Below are 17,620 nucleotides of genomic sequence, written 5' to 3'. Positions count from 1 at the left end.
TTAATTTTTATTTATTTTTTAAAAAAAGTTTTAAATGTTTTTATTTATTTTGAAGGAGAGAGAGAGAGAGCATGAGCGGGGGAGGAGCAGAGAGAGAGGGAGACCCAGAATTCAAAGCAGGCTCCAGGCTCTAAGCTGTCAGCACAGAACCTGGTGCGGAGCCGGATGCGGAGCCAGAACTCACGGACAGCGAGATCATGACCTGAGCCAAAGCCAGACGCTCAACCAACTGAACCACCCAGGCGCCCCAACTGATGATTTAATTTTTAAAGATAAGCCAGAAATCAATACGTTTATATATTTTTTCAGGGTTGCCCACAAAGCACGGTGCAGACATTCAAATCGTGAAGCCATGTCTAGGCACCAGATTTGGCTCATGGGCTATGAGCTTAGGAAGAAGGGGTGTTTGGAAGGAGTGGGGTCATGAAGAAGAGAGAAGGCAGACAATGGTAAAGAAGCTTGAAAATTTTATTTATCTACCATTTATATATTGAAAGCAGAGCATTTTTATGACAAATGTTTCAAGAAGGAATTTCTCTTTCCAGTTTCACCACTGTGGCTACTAGTCCTTCCCTTATCTTATCATTACAATGCAGATATGTTGTGATTGAAATAATTTATATGTACAAATTACATCACAGAAAAGTAATTTCATTGCTAAATGTAAGCAGGTTAGGGTACTTCATCCAAAATAAGAAAAGGAGAGAATTCTGCACTTCCACATTTTAAAGCTGGTATTTTAACAACTCTTTAACCATGGTTTATTCCGTTTACAATCTTTGGTCACACAATATTAAAAGAAAAGTTATTTATTGGCATGCAAAGCAATATGGCTTCAGGATACATCTCTTAAATTTACAGAACTTAAAATTTCAAATATTCCATGTGGCTGGCAGGTGATGTGAAGTGATCTTGAACAGTGACATACTTATTTCCTAGAAATTAAAAAAAAAAAGGTAGTGAATTTAACAATAGCTATGACACTTAGATGACACTTAGTAGTTAACTTATCCAGGAAATATTTCAGTGATTTACTTTGATAAAATTTGTTCATCAATCTTTTCATCTTATAAATCCCTTAGTCTTTTCAACTCTTCAAACATTTGCAGAGACGACTTATCCTAAAGTTCCCCTATGATGAAATATAAAGTTTATGAAAAATTATAAAAAGCAATTATAACCTACGAAAATAAGTGGTTAAGTTTTGGTGTTTAAACTTTTACTACTATGCTTATTACAGTAAGGACATAATACCATGTATACTGGTGTTTTCCTATGTGCTAAAATGTCACCATAAATAGCAATTTTTAATATGACATTAATATGCAAATGCTTTAACATCTGCATGTTTCATTCATATCTGTGTTCCTAATGCCTTATCCCTTATTGACACTCAGGAAATGCTTTTTGCAGTAGAGGGGTAAATGAATAAATCTTACTGATGAAAAGTGAATATAATAATGTTTTCTTAAAGGATTCATAATTTTGATTATATACCAAGAGACTAAATAAAGACCCTCTTCCCCACACCAGGAACCACCTGTAGCCTGTGTGATAATAGTTATGAAAGTTTTGATGGTTTTCAGAATTAACTAAAATGGAGTCACCTCTCAGTAATTTTGGTCTGAAGCAGCCAGTTTATAAAGTCCCGGGTGGCAAGATTGTCAAGAACTGTGTTCATCTCATCGGAGAAAGAGCCGTCGGCGTGTCTGCGGCGTAATTCTTCAACAATGGTGACTTCTTCTGGGAAACTGAAGGAATAAGGGCCAAATGAGTGGTTAAAGGTTTTAAGTAGTGCTTATTGATTGCTTATCCCTGGTAGCACGTGTGAGGGTCACTGAGAAAACAGTAAGTTTCTATTTCCCAGGGGAGGGGCCTGCTATGAAAAGCCTCACAGAAACCTGCATGTGGGCAAGGGAATGATTTAGGTAGGAAAGAGCAGAGTTGGGAACTGAAACCAGACCTAAGGAGTAGCTTCATGCCCTTCTCAATATTCCAGGCTGCTTCGAATATTTTAGTGTATTGGCAGCACAGATGTTATTACTGAGACTAATTCGTCTATAAATCAGAAAAATGTATGATGTCTCGTAAAACTAGTGATTGTCTGAACAGCCTGGCAAAGTACAGGATTAGCCGATTAAAGTTTAGTCCATATAACATTTCCTCTTTGAATGGTTTGCTCTGGCAGGAATTTTTGCGGTACATTAAAACACTACAAAATATCCTCAAGTGTAAGTGACTATTTTACCAATTAGTTTCATCGGTTTGATCATGTTTTAAGTCAGTAACAATACTAGTTTCCTTTTGCCTTAAGCTCTCTTTAAGGCTCAGTGAACTTGTTTTAAATCTCACTTAAGAAAAAAAAAAGAGTTGAACATGAATTTCCTGCCTCTCATATTTCAAATGTCAATCAAAATGATCAGGAGAAAATGAGATGGTTCAGGAATCTGTTTGGTTGTGGTAAGTTCCAAGAAAGTCCCAAAAGGCTCTAGCTTCATTTTCAACTTTGACAATTTGGTGATTGTCTATATGACAGCCCTATTAAAAAAATGGGCATATCGTTAAATCTATGGCTGTTCCCACGTATCTGTGCTTTGAGGGTCATTTCATTACACATCTTAAATTGTCTTCCTTTTAGTCTTCATCACATTTTTACCTGAATCCTGACACACACACACATATATATATGATCCCATGTGTAAATATTTGCAGTCGGACTTTCTGTTTTCAGCATTGTGTCTCCTTTTTCCTTAAACCTAGTTTTCCCAAGACAGTTCTTGTTTAAGCCGGTTGTCTTCGTACAGTTATCAAAAAAGCATTCTACTTGTTATCAAGAGTGTTCTGGATTGACAAATGAATGCCCTAATTACAATGCCACTCTAATAGAGAATAATAATTAATTACAAATATTATTAATCCTTGCTATCAAAAGTAAAACAGACTAGACTTTTGTAGACTGTCTCCCACCAATATGAGTTATTTCCTCACTTTGTGAGACTATACTAATTGCTTCTGTAATCCAGATCCATATATAGATAACTGTAGTCTAAGTTTTCAGCATCATGCAAAAAAAAAATGTTAAATAAGAATGTACAGACTTACTCTCGCCTTCCCCGGCCTTTCACCAGCCAAGCAATGAATTCCTTGGCAGCTTGGCCTTCCAAATAAGAACTTACATCACTGGTAAAGGTCCCTTCAGCATGTCTCTCAAATTCATCATGACGTTTGGCAATGTTATTCCTGAACGAAATGTGAAAGTTAAGTTGAAGATCTGTCTCTTTAGCAATATGGTTCTCACCTTTAAACAGTGCAGCCTGGGGTTCAGGATCCTATGTAGAAGGGGCTGAGGGAGATTTGGGAGATGAGGGTAGCCGGGGGATCATCCTGAAGCTACATCAATTACCTGGAGTGAAGGATGATGGGACAGGGCTAGTAACAATGAAAGCGGGCTAAAGCCCCTCCACTCTATCGGCTTACTCATTTTCGGCTCCCCTGCTTGTCTGTGCCATTGATTATTAAAGCTGCATTCACTTCGGTCTCAATATAAGTGGGTTCTGCACCGTGCTGTGCTACTTGCAGGTAAGGCGGCTGTTTGTTATTAGTCCACGTGGGGTCAGAGTTAATGCAATGCTTCTAGGGAAAGCCAAGGGCCCTCTCAAAATCCAGCAAAAGGACCACAGGATAATGGACTAAAGGAAACGTGTGATGGGCCAGCAACGAGGAAAGCTAAGAAGAGGGCTCCATTTCACCCTCAAGCATGTGCAGAGTGCTCTGTGTAGGTGGGCGACGAGCCACCCTCAGTTTCCCTGATGTGTGTTACCCCAGAAGGTTTATCTGAAACACACAACAGAAACTGCCTAAGAAAATAATTGTCTCACATTAGTTTACCAAGTTGTGGCATTCTTTTTCTAGAAATGAGGACAGCTGTTTCCATTTTTTTTCAAATTTCTGATTTTCCACATTTTACCAAAGGCCTCATCTCTAGTCCTTGGCAAGAACTTTTCCCAGTGTCTCTTCTGGCCATGACCATCATTTCTGTAGCTGTAACTTTCACTTAAGAACTTTTGGTCAATCGCTCTGTCTCTCCTGTTTCTCCTGTTGGCTTGTGTCTACTCTCTTGCTCTCCCTTCCTCTCTCCCTTCTCTTTTCTTTTTTTTTTTTTAATGTTTATTTCTTTTTATTTTTAAGAGAGAGAGAGAGCATGAGCAAGGAAGGGGCACAGAGAGAGGGAGAGAGAGAATCCCAAGCAGGCTCCATGCTGTCAGCAAAGAGCCCAGTGTGGGGCTGGATCTCATGAACAATGAGATCATGACCCGAGCTGGACACTTAAGCAACTGAGCCACCCAGGCACACCTCTATTCTATCCAGACAAATCTATGCCCTTTCCTGATTTTTAGATTCCTTTAGCTACTTTGTATGCATAACTCCCTTCCCCTTGTGGGCCATCCTCCAAAGAAATTGTGAAATCCCACCATCTCTGTGAAACCCTTGCAGATGATTTCCTCCAGTAGCCTAGATGTAGCAAAAAACCCAACACTGTCAAAGAAAATCCAACATTAAAATGTATGCCTTACGATAGGCTTGTGTTCTTATTTGCCTTCTTCTCTCTTTATGCTGTGCAGCTAGGCTGTAATTTTAAATGTGTATCTTGGATTGTATTCTACAAGAAAAAGACTGCATCTGTTTCCATTCCTTACCATGATTAACTTGGCTAGAGGATACTTTGAATGTGATCACAATCATGAGTTTGAACCCTACAAGGGAATGGTGAATTCGCTGTATCTTTTGGTCAGAAATTAGATTCCTAATCTTGCAGGTTCACAAAAGTCAACTTCTGATTTTAAAGGAAAATGGCCCAAGAGGGTAAATATTGCTAAGACCACAGGTGGGAATATAAAGTCTAAGTCCCATTGGAGGGTAGATAAGGGGACTGAAGGGGTGAGAGGGTGGGACGTTCAAGGAATAATACAAAGGACAGTATCACCAACCTTGAAAATCACCGAAATTGGAAGAGCCTATGTGCACTAACTGATGAACATGATAAAAAAAAAAAAAAACAGTCAGGAGAAATTTTAGACATATTTATGTAATATATTTGTGTGCAAATTTTGGACTAGGTTCAGACTCTTACTTGTTCCTCTTGGTGTTCATCAACCACTGCACGAAATCCTGCGCACGCCTGGAATCCAGATACTTGCTGTAGTCACTGGTGAATGTGCCCTGAGAATGGCGTTTGTCCTCAATCATCTGATCTGGATCATTGAGCGGGTCTGTCTGAGGAGCTGGGAATGATCTGTAAAGAACAGTGATGGGTACAACTAAATCTCTCCCCAAGAGTAGAATCACTTCAATAGTACTTCTCTACAAAATACTGCACCGTATGACGCTGGAAAGCAGGTGCCTTGAGTATTTCAGTGGGTAGTTCGGAGACACCTTGGCTTGCCATGGGAATTCCATAGTTGTATTGGAATTGAATACACTCTGATTCTGAATTCTAGTAATAGATTTTTTCACCTGGCATCTTTTTTTCTGAAATGGGATTAAATAAATCTTTTTTCACTTAATTCATCTACTCATGATTGTGCTAATAATGACAGAAGAGATCAATGACTTGAATATTTTAAAAGAGTAAAAAATTCCACATCATTTGCTGGGCAGCAGATTTATGTTCCTAATTTTGTTTTGCATATATTCATATAAAAAGTTTAGTTACCTGGGTATATGATAGCTAATGCTGGAAGAAAGACAAACATTCAAAGAAAGACAAAAGAGGTGCATAGGTGGCTCAGTTGATGAAGCATCAAACTCTTGATTTCAGCTCAGGTCATGATCTCATGGTTCATGGGTTTGAACCCCACATAGGGCTCTGCATTGACAAGGTAGAACCTGCTTGAGATGCTCTCTCTGCCCCTCCCCCTCTCATTCTCTCTCTCTCTCTAAAATAGATTAAAAACATTAAAAAAAAGAAAGACAAGAAAAAGTGCACTTGGTAATTTGAAACTGTATAGTGGATAGTACGCATGCTAGAAATCAACAGTTCATTGGCATGGTAAATATGGGGAAATATTCAATGTGATTAATACTCAGAAATAGAAATGAGATACTACTTTTACCTGTCAAATTAGTGAAGATTCAATACTGGGGAGGATAGTGTGAGAGAAGTATTTCTATACTGCTGATGGGAATGTGTATGTGTGTGACTTTTCTGGAAAGCAAGTTGGCAAGATAATATAAAAAAATTAGACTCATTCAAAACCCTTTGACATAGTAATTCTACTACTAGAAATCTATCCTCAGAAAATAGTAAGAAGTCTAGGGGGGAAAATGTTATTTGCAGTATTCTTGGTGGGAAAATTTGAAGAATTCTTAAGTGTTCAATAAAGGAGGAATAGCTAAATAAATATTGTACATTTATGAGATGGAATAGAATGCAAGCATTAAAGGTCTTACATATAATAGGTATTTTAATGATATAAGAAAAAACTAGCAACATAATGCTAAGAGAAAAAAAAAACATAGTATCTGGAATACGTTTATACACCATACACGTAAGATACAGGAAAGTAATATACCAAATTTCAAAATTATTAACAGTTTTCTCTGAATAATGAAGTTTGAGCACTGGAAACGAAATTGCATGTTTTTAAAATAGTTTCTATCATGAACACATATGACTTTTATAGCTAACAACCAGCCATTATTTTTAAAAAGGACACAAAGTTGGTATGAATCATGAAAATAATCTATTCTACAGTGTGTAATGAATGTACAGATAGGATCAACTGAAGATTCGAAAGAGCTATAATTTACTGTGTAATAAATTTTCAACATTGCCCACCCCTTTGGGTATGAAACAGCACATACTCTGATCTATACTGCAGAAAAGCGTGTATCACAATGATACCTTGAACATTTGGAAAATGTGCAGAGTCTTTTACTGAGACCTATTCACGAATCATAGTTTTAACAGGCTGTATTCTAACCATAATATCATGTTAGCTAAAGTCTAGAGATTTAATACCTGGATTTCTCCTCTGTGTCTTGAAGGGAACGTTGCCAGCTGCCTTGTACCAGCATTACAAACAATCCGGCCACAAAGTAAATGCTTTTCATTTTTGCTGCCTGTGGGAACACAGAGTCAGGGAGGGGGGTGTGCGGGTGGGGGGAGACAGGCAACCACATTTAAACCTGTCCAATTAGATTAGTTCAATTTTGACTAAGTAAATATTACAAATAGCAAGTATAAGCTAGTCATCAACTTTACTCTGATTATATTTCCTGCTTCATTTCAGATAGTAGATTATATTTTTCCCCAGATTTGGGGGGTGACAAAAAAGGATACAAAAGATATGTTCCACCCAATTAAAAAAAAAAGCTATGTACCACCAACTAAGCTCTTTCATTAGTGTAGGACACTTGTGTTAATGATCAGAAGGCTCATTTCCAGACTTGAAATTAAAAATGTCCATGATAAACATTTAAAATATCTACTGTAGATGATATGCTACATATGGTTAGCCTGAATGGCACTTTATCCATAATGCCACCCCCTTCACTATCAGTCTGGCTTTCAATTAATAGTCCTTCACTTCCAAGCATTTACATTATACTGCATTTCAACCATCTTAAAGCAGCCTCAGGCTACAACTTGGCATACCAGCTGTCGGTTCAGATGTATTATTCATTTATATTTTAAATAGTGTAACTTGGTCTAGACTTTGTAATTATAAAGCGGCCAACAGATTTGAGGTATTTTAGGGTGCTTTGACCTGTTCTAAATTAAAGGGAAAAATCATTTTAAAGACAAGCAATTTGCAACAAAAACTAATGCTTCTGGCAACTTGAACAATCACAACCAAGAAACTAAGAGATCACTGTCATAAAGAAAATTAATGCTTGCTTCTGAAGTCTTGGAAGTCCCCAGGTTGTTTTATAATTGGACTTAGTCCAGGATACGTCATTCACTGCTACTGACACCCTAGGCTTGGTTGTGGGATACACCTGGTTGCTTGTCTTCGTATCTCAAGCAGATGCCCTGTGAAGCCATTGGATGCCAAGGACCTGATGATGCAGTGTGGACGGGATGGGGATCAATATGAATGTGAGCAGCATGACCCCACAGGGCACGCTTCTCTATTTACCGAATGGAACCTTTGAGTCCAGTATTGGTCATGGGCTTCTCTCTGCTACCTTTAAGACCGACCGTGTTTACTTTGAGAAGTGGGGATTTCAATCCATGTTTGATTATGCTTATCCGTAAATGATTTGAATGAGTACTTTTGGCAAATGGCATTTGGTTTGAAATAAGGATTTTATAAATATTAACATTTTAAACTATCAATCTTTTCTTGAACATCCTAGCCATATTTACTATCTGTCTTTGGCACTAAAACACACAGACTATAGTACCTGCAGTGGTATTTTTTTTTTCTTTGAAATACTGTCTTTTTAGATTAAGTGGTCAATTAGACAAAGTAACACATTAGGAATTACAGGTTCATCCTTCTTCATTCATCAGTATTAAGTTCCTCATCTGGCATTTCGCTCTGGGTCAGTTCATCTAGTTGGCAAACTTAGGAAACTTTGTCACCTACGCAAGTTGTGTCTTCTGAGTATAATTCTCAATTGTAAATTCATACTTTGGGGAATTTTTAAAAAAATTGTGGTGGCAAGCATTTCTTTTTATTTAAAAAAAAATTTTTTTTTCAACGTTTTTTATTTATTTTTGGGACAGAGAGAGACAGAGCATGAACAGGGTAGGGGCAGAGAGAGAGGGAGACACAGAATCGGAAACAGGCTCCAGGCTCCGAGCCATCAGCCCAGAGCCTGACGCGGGGCTCGAACTCACAGACCGCGAGATCGTGACCTGGCTGAAGTCGGACGCTTAACCGACTGCGCCACCCAGGCGCCCCAAGCATTTCTTTTTAGGATTGCCCCACTGTTAAAAGTCAATGTAGTCCTAGGGGCGCCAGGGTGGCTCAGGTGGTTAAGTGTCTGACTCTTGATCTCAGCTTGTGTCATGATCTCAGGGTTCATGAGTTTCAGCCCTGCATTTAGGCTCTGTGCTGACAGTGAGGAAACTGCTTGGGAATTCTCTCTCTCTCTCTCCCTCTCTCTGCCCCTCCCCTGCTCATGCGTGCTCTCTCTCTCTCTCAGGATAAATAAATAAACATTAAAAAATATTTTTAAAAAGTCGGTTTAGTCCTAAATAATTCCTTCTACGCAAAGATCCAAAAAATTTTACGATATTTTCTAGTATGTTTTACAGAGGCAGATTTAGAACAGGTGGGATTTTGCCACTGTGGGAACTGAAAGAGAAGCAACTGTAGGGAAGTGAGTATCTTCAGTCCTCTACAGTCAACAAACTGAGTTCTACTGAAAAAGGAACTGATTTTTAAGATGTCGGTTATTCATTTAGTGGAAGCCTATGGAATTGTGAACATTTGAAGAATCAGATTAATTGTTTGAATACCACTACCGAGAAAGCAAATATTTACGTTATTTTAGCTCCACCTCCTGCTCAATAAGAGAAGAATTTTAATTACCCCCCTTCAGGCAGTCTAAGGAGAGAATCTGCAGTTTTTTTAAAGAACCACATATTGCCATTCAAATTCAAAGGAAAATATAGTAACGATAGTATTCTTTGTGTAGGAAGCCTTTTAGAAAGATTAACCTTAGACCTAGGTAAGGTGACATTATAGCATATCCCTAAATATATTGGTGTTGTAGGCCAAATAAGTCCTTTTCAAACCGGTTGGCTCATTTCCTCTGCTAAGTCCTTCGTGCACATGGCAAAAACACACGCCTTGATCATTTTCTCCTTTGAGGATCTTTGTAAAATTGTTCTTTGTCCTTAAGAAGTTAAATGGGTACTTTAGAACATCTTGTTTTTTTCTGAAGAGACTTACTAAATTTCCTTTCAGGATGTGGACATTTTAGATATATTATTTATTATTATTGGTCTTCAATCCCTGGGAGGTAATTATTCATCAGTGGTTTTACTCAGTTCCATCCAAAGACTTCTTAATAACTGACTATATTTTTTTCTGCACCAAATATGCTATGTCTCATTTACAGTGAACTGATTTCACGGACGTTGATTTTTTGATAGACTTATCAGAAATTTGAATATTTGAAGGATGATGTTGACTCTGTTCTTTTGGAAAGCCATAAGTTTTCATTGGTAAGGAGCAATTGCTGTTATAGCGTCTCTAATGGACACATTTCTGCTGAATTTAAAAGGCGCCTTCTGTTCAAAGTAGTATATACATTTATCAAACCCTAGCAAAATATTTATTTTTCAAAATGTTAACCATTTACTTTTAAAATGCAGTCCTCATAACTGTTAAATCTTACAAGGGCATTGATTTGAATCTTTGTTTTTCTTTCTATTTTATATCTTTAAATTGAATTATCTATCCAATGCACTTTTCAGCTTCATTATGTTGAAATAAATATATGTAAATGCATTTTATATCACTTTCTCATCTCGATTCCGCCCCCTGTATTATGATTAATAAAGTATAAGATGAAAGAACAGCACTTAATTCATAATACTTTGCCCCATAAAAATACTCAACTGTACCCCAAACAAGATTTACAATCTTGCAATCACTCCCGATTCGTCTTACCTTCTGACACTTGACTGGAACAGAGCAGGTGGAGAGAGAGCGAACCCTCTTTTCGGAACTTTGGATGTGTGTGTCCTGAGCCCTGTACTTCTGCAGCACAGTGCACTGTATTTATATACTCTCAGCGTTGTTTAGACTCACAGATATTACGCTGACAGTATAAATTTCTCATCTGTAAATAATGAGTTTTTGTTACAAACGATTTCACTCGCCTACTCACTTTGCTCATCTGCATTCTAAGCTTATATTGGGTGGGACCTCGGAGACCAGGAAACTTTTTATTTACTCTCTTGCTTTTTTTTTGTTGTTGTTGGGAATGGAAAGGGCAGTTTGGAAATTCACCCTTCACCCTCAGTCAGGCATGAAAATCACTTAAGTACTCTAAAGTGAATTTTGATGCCGAAGACAAAAAACCCGTGAAATTACACAGACTATGGCTAACCTCACTTTGAGCAGGGCCTCATTTGGGGGTCTTACAAGTCCTCCCGCTTGTTGTTTAGTTATGATGCATTCATCTGAATGCAATAATCAGTTCATTCTATCATCTACCCAAGTAATAAATCATTTGCTCAACACATACTTAATCAGAATTTTCTCATCCCCACCCTACGAAATTTATTTGTACTATTTTCTAGAGGAATTTTTTTAAAACATCGATTAAGACCTAATGTGTCCTGTTGTGGTAAATTGGATTCAGGCAGAAAGGATACAGCAAAATGAGGATTAAACATCCAAGATAGGTAATGATAATAAGACAGGAACTAGTATTTCTTTTTTCTTCTAATGGATATATAAAGACTAACTGTTGATGAGAGACCCGGACACTAATTCACAAAAGAGAAAATGTGAGGAAAACTGTTGAGATGAGATGCATATTGTCACATTTCCTGAGCTTTGTGACCCACCACTTGGGACTTTAAAGATATACAGGATTTAGCAGACATGAGTCTGGTCACTTTAGAGAAAGAGAGAAATGTGAAGTGACCTGGACAGGTGGCATGAGAACAGTGTCAATGTAATTAGATTTTAGTCTGGCTGCTATCAACAAGCTGTGTGACTGTGGTCAAGTCACATCCTTTCTTTGTGCCTCAGCTTCCTCATTTGTAAAATAAGAGGGTTGGTTAAATGACTGTTGTGAAATAAAAATGTGATTCCATATGACAAAATCATTGCACCATTTCCTAGCTAGATTCCAATATTTGAACACCATCAAGTGCATGCCAAAGCTAATGACTTCTACGGAAGTAAATCGTGGAAGCAGCTGGAGAAACATTCCCAGGGAACTTAAACTGTTTGATCACGGTTTGGACCCACTATTTGATGTAAAGCCAGTTAAAGGCCACAGAGATCAGTTCTATGTGAAATTGGGAGACCTCAGGAGAGGGGTTTGTACTGGTGATTACCGATGGTATAAAGCCTTGCTAATCAAAGTGTGGTCCAAAAACCAGCATCACCTAGGAGCGAGCTGGCTAGAAATGCAGACTCTCAGGCCCAAGTCCAGACTTACCCAGTAAGAATTTGCATTTTGTCAAGATTCCCAGGCAATTAATATGCATATTAAAGTTTGAGAAGCTTGGTTGTATAAAATACCCATCTCATTTTCTTCACCTTCTTCTCGGTGTGTGCTGGTATTTTCACCTGAGGACTACTTCTTAGCACCACCAGCAGAGGGGGTGAAAGAGCAGAGAAAGGTGGCCTTCCTCAGGACACGTGGAATAACACTTATAAATACAGTAATGGCTTGAAAGTGTGGATAAGTTTACTTGTCTCTTACCTCAGTCCTCATGAGTACATTGACTATACATTCAGTTCTATTTTTTGTCTTTGCCTATTTGAACAGATGTCTCTTCATCCCTCTGTGTTGGCCTCCTTTTCAGGTGTTACCTGTTTGTGGAGCAGTCCTAAGAAGGGGGCTCTGTGGATGATGTATATAAAATCCTTAATGCGGTCCCTGGCTTTGTTCTTTTCCAATATCTCTCAATATCTTACTACATAACTTGTTCCCCTCCACCGCATTTGCTTTCTGTTATTTCAGAAGTGCCTATGCCAAGTTCTTTCAGGAAATCTCCTCTAGCTTCATCTCCAGCCCTCCAACACTGATTCTGGGCTGTCCCCAACACCATAATAATAAGCATTCTGAAAATGCAGAAGCGTTATGAGCCTCATTGTGTAGGGCTCTGCTCTCCTACCTAGCAGGGGCAGAGCAGGCTCCCTAATGGACATTGTATTATCAGAAAATAAGACAAACATCAAGTGCAATGTGGACTTGTGGATCTTCTTCCAATGACTGTCCCAATGCCAGCCTCTACGTGGCCTTCAATTCCCATTGTTTCAGTTACTCAGTTATTCATATGTAAGGCAGAGAAAGCAGTGTCCTTGTATTTATAGGACTAGTGCTAAATAGCTTATCTAGGAGCAGGGAAATTCTGGGGTATGCCATCTAGAGTTCTGCCATCAGACTATATGGGAGGTGCCTGGTGGCTGCCAGGGGGCATTGCCACATAATAGCTATGATATACTTTCCTGAAAGGTCAACTTGACTTGGTATATGTAATATAAAACATAATTATTGTATGGAGTAGAGTACAAAAATGTACATCAAGTTTTAAAGTAAAGTAAGGTATTTATTCAAAGATTTCTTGCTTTCTTTATGATGATTAAGACCAGAGATAACTTTTATGGGCCTAAAACCTATGCTGTTGGATTAAGCCATATGTTTAGAGAGCCCCATGCTTGGCTTAATACTCTGCTCTCATCACCTTGAAGTTCTTAATGACTTTTGATCAAGGGCTCTGCACTTAAAAATTTTTTTTTTAATGTTTATTTTATTTTTGACAGAGAGACAGAGCATGAGCAGGGGAGGGGCAAAGAGAGAGGAGACACAGAATCTGAAGGAGGCTCCAGGCTCTGAGCTGTCAGCACAGAGCCCGACAAGGGGCTCGAGCTCACAGACTGCAAGATCGTGACCTGAGCTGAAGTCGGAGGCTCAATCAACTGAGCCACCCAGGCACCCCAAGGGTTCTGCATTTTTATTTTGCACTTGGCCTCACAAATTATGTATCGAATTCTTCTTAGGACCTCACCTGACAAAATCATGGAGTATGGGAATTTTGCATGTTGATTTTCCTCAGCTGTTTCGAATGGTTGGGCTGCAATGTTTGGGAATGGAAAGGATCTAGGTTCATGGTATTACCCTGGTAGCAAGACTATGGGCAAAGGGAATTCTCTTGCATTGCTGATGGGAGCACATCATGTTACAAAATGTTTGTAGGCAAAATTTGACAATATTACAAAATACAAATACCTATAACCCTTGGCCTAGTAAGGCTCATGCATCATTCTGAAAATTTGTCCCAATTTTATTCCTACACACACACACACACACACACACACATATATATATAATGATGTGGGTACAAGATTCTTCATTGTGGCATTGTGTATAACAGTAACAAGTCGGAGACAATCCAAGGAGCCATCAATAGAGCAGAATTTAGAAAAAAAACAAGGAAGAAGCTCTTTATTCACCAATATGGACTCTAAGATATGTTGTTAGGTGGAAATAGGGAGGTACATTATGGATACGTAGTAGGCCACTTTTGTGTTAGGAGAGAGAATGGGACAAATATATGTTTATTTACTCATCACTGCATTGAAAATAACTGGAAGGGGGCGCCTGGGTGGCTCAGTCGGTTGTGTGTCCGACTTCGGCTCAGGTCATGATCTCGTGGTCTGTGAGTTCCAGCCCCGCGTCGGGCTCTGTGCTGACAGCTCAGAGCCTGGAGCCTGTTTCGGATTCTGTGTCTCCCTCTCTCTCTGACCTTCCCCTATTCATGCTCTGTCTCTCTCTGTCTCAAAAATGAATAAATGTTAAAAAAAAATTAAAAAAATTAAAATAACTGGAAGAATGCACAAGAAACTAATGGAAGCCCTTACCTGTAGGAGGCAGCATGGAACAATCAGGTAGACCGAAATACAATGCCAAGAATACTTCTCAACATATACTTGTTACACTGTGGTTTTTTTTGTTCACTTGATTTAATGATCCTATTCAAAATAACAAAAAAAAATTCAATTTAAAAAGAAGTGACAGTGCAACCACTTTGGGAAAAGATTAAACTTTAAAACTAAATAAACAACTACCCTTTACCTAGTAATTTCACCCAAAAGAAATGAAAACATTTATCTACAAAAAGACATGTATGAAAACATTCACAGCAGCTTTATTTATTATAACTAAAAAATGGAAACAACTCAATTGTCTGTACCTAAGCAAAATACTAGACAAATTGTAGTGTGGAATTGATACAATGGAATACTTCTAAACAATAACAAAAAAAAAAAAGAATGAATAACTGATACTGGAAGCAATATGGATGAATTTCACAGATATTATGCTGAGTGAAAGAAGCTATATACATAAAAACACTGGATACTGTATGAATCCATTTTTAGAAGTTCAAGAACAGGCAAAGCTAAGGTTAAAAAAAAATCAGAAGTGTGGTTGTCCTTGGAAGAGGAAGGGAGGAGATAGTCTAGGAGGAAACTTTCTCAGGAGATAGAAATATCCTATCTTGTTAAAGGGGTGTGTGGTATCCAGGTTTGTCCAATTGTCAAAATGGTACAGGTAAGATTTGTGATTTCAATTTATATAAAATTTAACTAAAAGAAAAAATATATAAAATTTAAAAAGACATGTTGGTGGAAGTATAAATGATACAAATATGGCTGACTATTGATAATTGTTGAAACTGGCTGATGAGTAAATAGGGTTTATTATGTGATTTTGCTTATACTGCATAAGTTTGAAATTTTCCAAAAACAATAAGGTAAATTAAAGCTATAATAAAATAAATGTGGGGGTAGGACATTAGCACCAATTAATCAGTTACTTTGAAAGCTAAAGAGCTTGATCATTTAACCTGTAGGACAACATCAAGTGAAATAATATCCACATTATTGGGGTCCCAGAAGAAGATGAGAGAAAGGGATAGAAAACTTATTTGAAGAAATAATGGCTTAACATTTCCCTAAACTGGGGGAGGAAACAGACATCCAGCTCCAGAAATCATGGAGAGTTCTAAATAAGATGAACCCAAAGAGATCCACACCAACACACATTATAATCAAAATGTCAAAAGTTAAAGACAAAGAGAGAATATCAAAAACGGTAAAAAACAAAACAAAACAAAACAACTTGTTATATACAAGGGAACCTCCCCATAAGATGATTAGCTGATTTTTCAGCAGAAACTTTATAGGTCAGAGGGAGTGACATGATATATTCGAAGTGCTGAAAGGAAAAAACTTCCAACCAAGAATACTCTACCTGACAAGATTATCACTCATAATTGAAGGAGAAATAAAGAGTTTTCCAGGTAAGCAAAAAATAAAAGGGTTTATCATCACTAAAATGACCTTACAAGAAATGTTAGGGGGACTCCATTAAGCTGAAAAGAAAAAGCACAAACTAGTAACAACAAAGCATATGAAGTTAAAAATCTCACTGGCAAATGTAAATATATAATAAAATTAGTTACACTACTTATAAAGCTACAGAAGGTAGTAAAATTATAATAATTAGTTAAGAGACAAAATAAAATTCTATACATGCATATGTACATACAAAGGAAAACTTTATAATGGATACACAAATGACAATGAGAAAGGAATCCAAACATAACACTAAAGAAAATCAAACCACAAGGAAAGAAAACAAGAGAAGAAGAAAGAAACAGAAGATCTACAAAAACAGCCAGAAAACAATCAACAAAGTGATACTAAGTACATACCAGTCAATAATTACTTTAAAAGTAAATGAACTAAATTTTCCAATTAAAAGACTTAGAGTGGCTGACTGGACAAAAAAACAAACACAAATAAACATCTATATGTTGCCTACAGAACACTCACTTCAGATCTAACAACACGCACAGACTAAAAGTGAAGGGATGAAGAAAGATAGTCCATACAAATGGAAGCAAAAAGAAAACTGGTGTAGCTATATTTATATTAGACAAAATTGATTTTAAAATAAAGACTATCAGGGTGGCTCAGTTGGCTAAGCACTCAACTTCAACTTAGGTCATGATCTCGTGGTTCATGAGTTCAAGCTCTGCGTCAGGCTCTGTGCTGACAGCTCAGAGCCTGGATCCCACTTTGGATTCTGTCTCTCCTTCTCTCTGTTCCTCCCCACTTGCACTCTGTCCTCTGTCTCTCTCTCAAAAATAAAGAAAAAAATTTATTTTAAAATAAAGACTATCATAAAAGACAAAGAAGGGCATTGCATAATGATGAAGAAGTCAATCCTACAAAAGAATATAACATTTGTAAATATTTACGCACCCAGTATAGGAGCATCTAAATCTATAAATAAAATATTAACAGACACGAAAGAAGAAATGGACAGCAATGCAATAATAGTATGGGACTTTAATACCCCACTTATATCAATCGATAGATCACCCAGACAGAAAAGCAATAAGGAAACATTGGCCTTAAAAGACACATTAGACCAGATGGACTTAGTAGATATATACACAACATTCCATCCAAAACTTGCAGAATATATATTCTTCTCTAGTGCACATGGAACATTCCCCAGGATAGATAACGTTTTAGGCCAGAAAACAAGTCTCAATAAACTTAATTGAAATTATATCAAACATCTGTCAGACCACAATGATATAAAACTAAAAATCAATTACAGAAACAAAACGGGAAAGATCACAAATATATGGAGATTAAACAACATGGTACTGAATGGTTCAACAAAGAAATCAAAGGAAAATGAAAAAATACCTGAAGACAAATAAAAACGGAAATACAACAGTTCAAAATCTATGGAATGCAGGAAAAGAAGTTTTAAGAGGGAAATTTAAATGTAAGCCTACCTGAAGAAATAAGAATTTTCAAATAAACAGTGCAGCTCTACTACTGCAAGGAACTAGGAAAAAAAAAAAGAATAAACAAAGCACAAAGTTAGTAGA

General features: G+C 37.4%; 1 protein-coding gene across 1 annotated transcript; it reads right to left on the bottom strand.

Annotated features, from left to right (window-relative positions):
• Window positions 1–1,603: 1,603 nt before the first annotated feature.
• Window positions 1,604–7,113, bottom strand: GCG (glucagon). The gene is made up of 4 exons (XM_049614460.1): window positions 7,022–7,113; window positions 5,132–5,293; window positions 3,103–3,240; window positions 1,604–1,751 (listed from the first exon to the last, which is right to left on the bottom strand). The coding sequence occupies exons 1-4, from the start codon at window positions 7,111–7,113 to the stop codon at window positions 1,604–1,606; spliced, it is 540 nt and encodes a 179-aa protein (XP_049470417.1).
• Between the last annotated feature and the right edge of the window lie 10,507 nt (window positions 7,114–17,620).

This window comes from Panthera uncia, assembly GCF_023721935.1.
Source record: "Panthera uncia isolate 11264 chromosome C1 unlocalized genomic scaffold, Puncia_PCG_1.0 HiC_scaffold_3, whole genome shotgun sequence".
Classification (NCBI taxonomy): Eukaryota; Metazoa; Chordata; class Mammalia; order Carnivora; family Felidae; genus Panthera; species Panthera uncia.
The sequence above is the reverse complement of the archived record's forward strand: the minus strand, read 5'-3'. Positions and strand labels throughout refer to the sequence as shown.

What these genes read in the sequence shown, in the direction of transcription:
- GCG (XM_049614460.1), bottom strand. Translation starts at nt 7,113, where the DNA reads ATGAAAAGCATTTACTTTGTGGCCGGATTGTTTGTAATGCTGGTACAA. An exon ending in GACACAGAGGAGAAATCCAG is followed by an intron (nt 5,294 to 7,021) that starts GTATTAAATCTC and finishes TGTTCTTTACAG; the next exon opens with ATCATTCCCAGCTCCTCAGA. An exon ending in ATGAACACCAAGAGGAACAA is followed by an intron (nt 3,241 to 5,131) that starts GTAAGAGTCTGA and finishes CATTTCGTTCAG; the next exon opens with GAATAACATTGCCAAACGTC.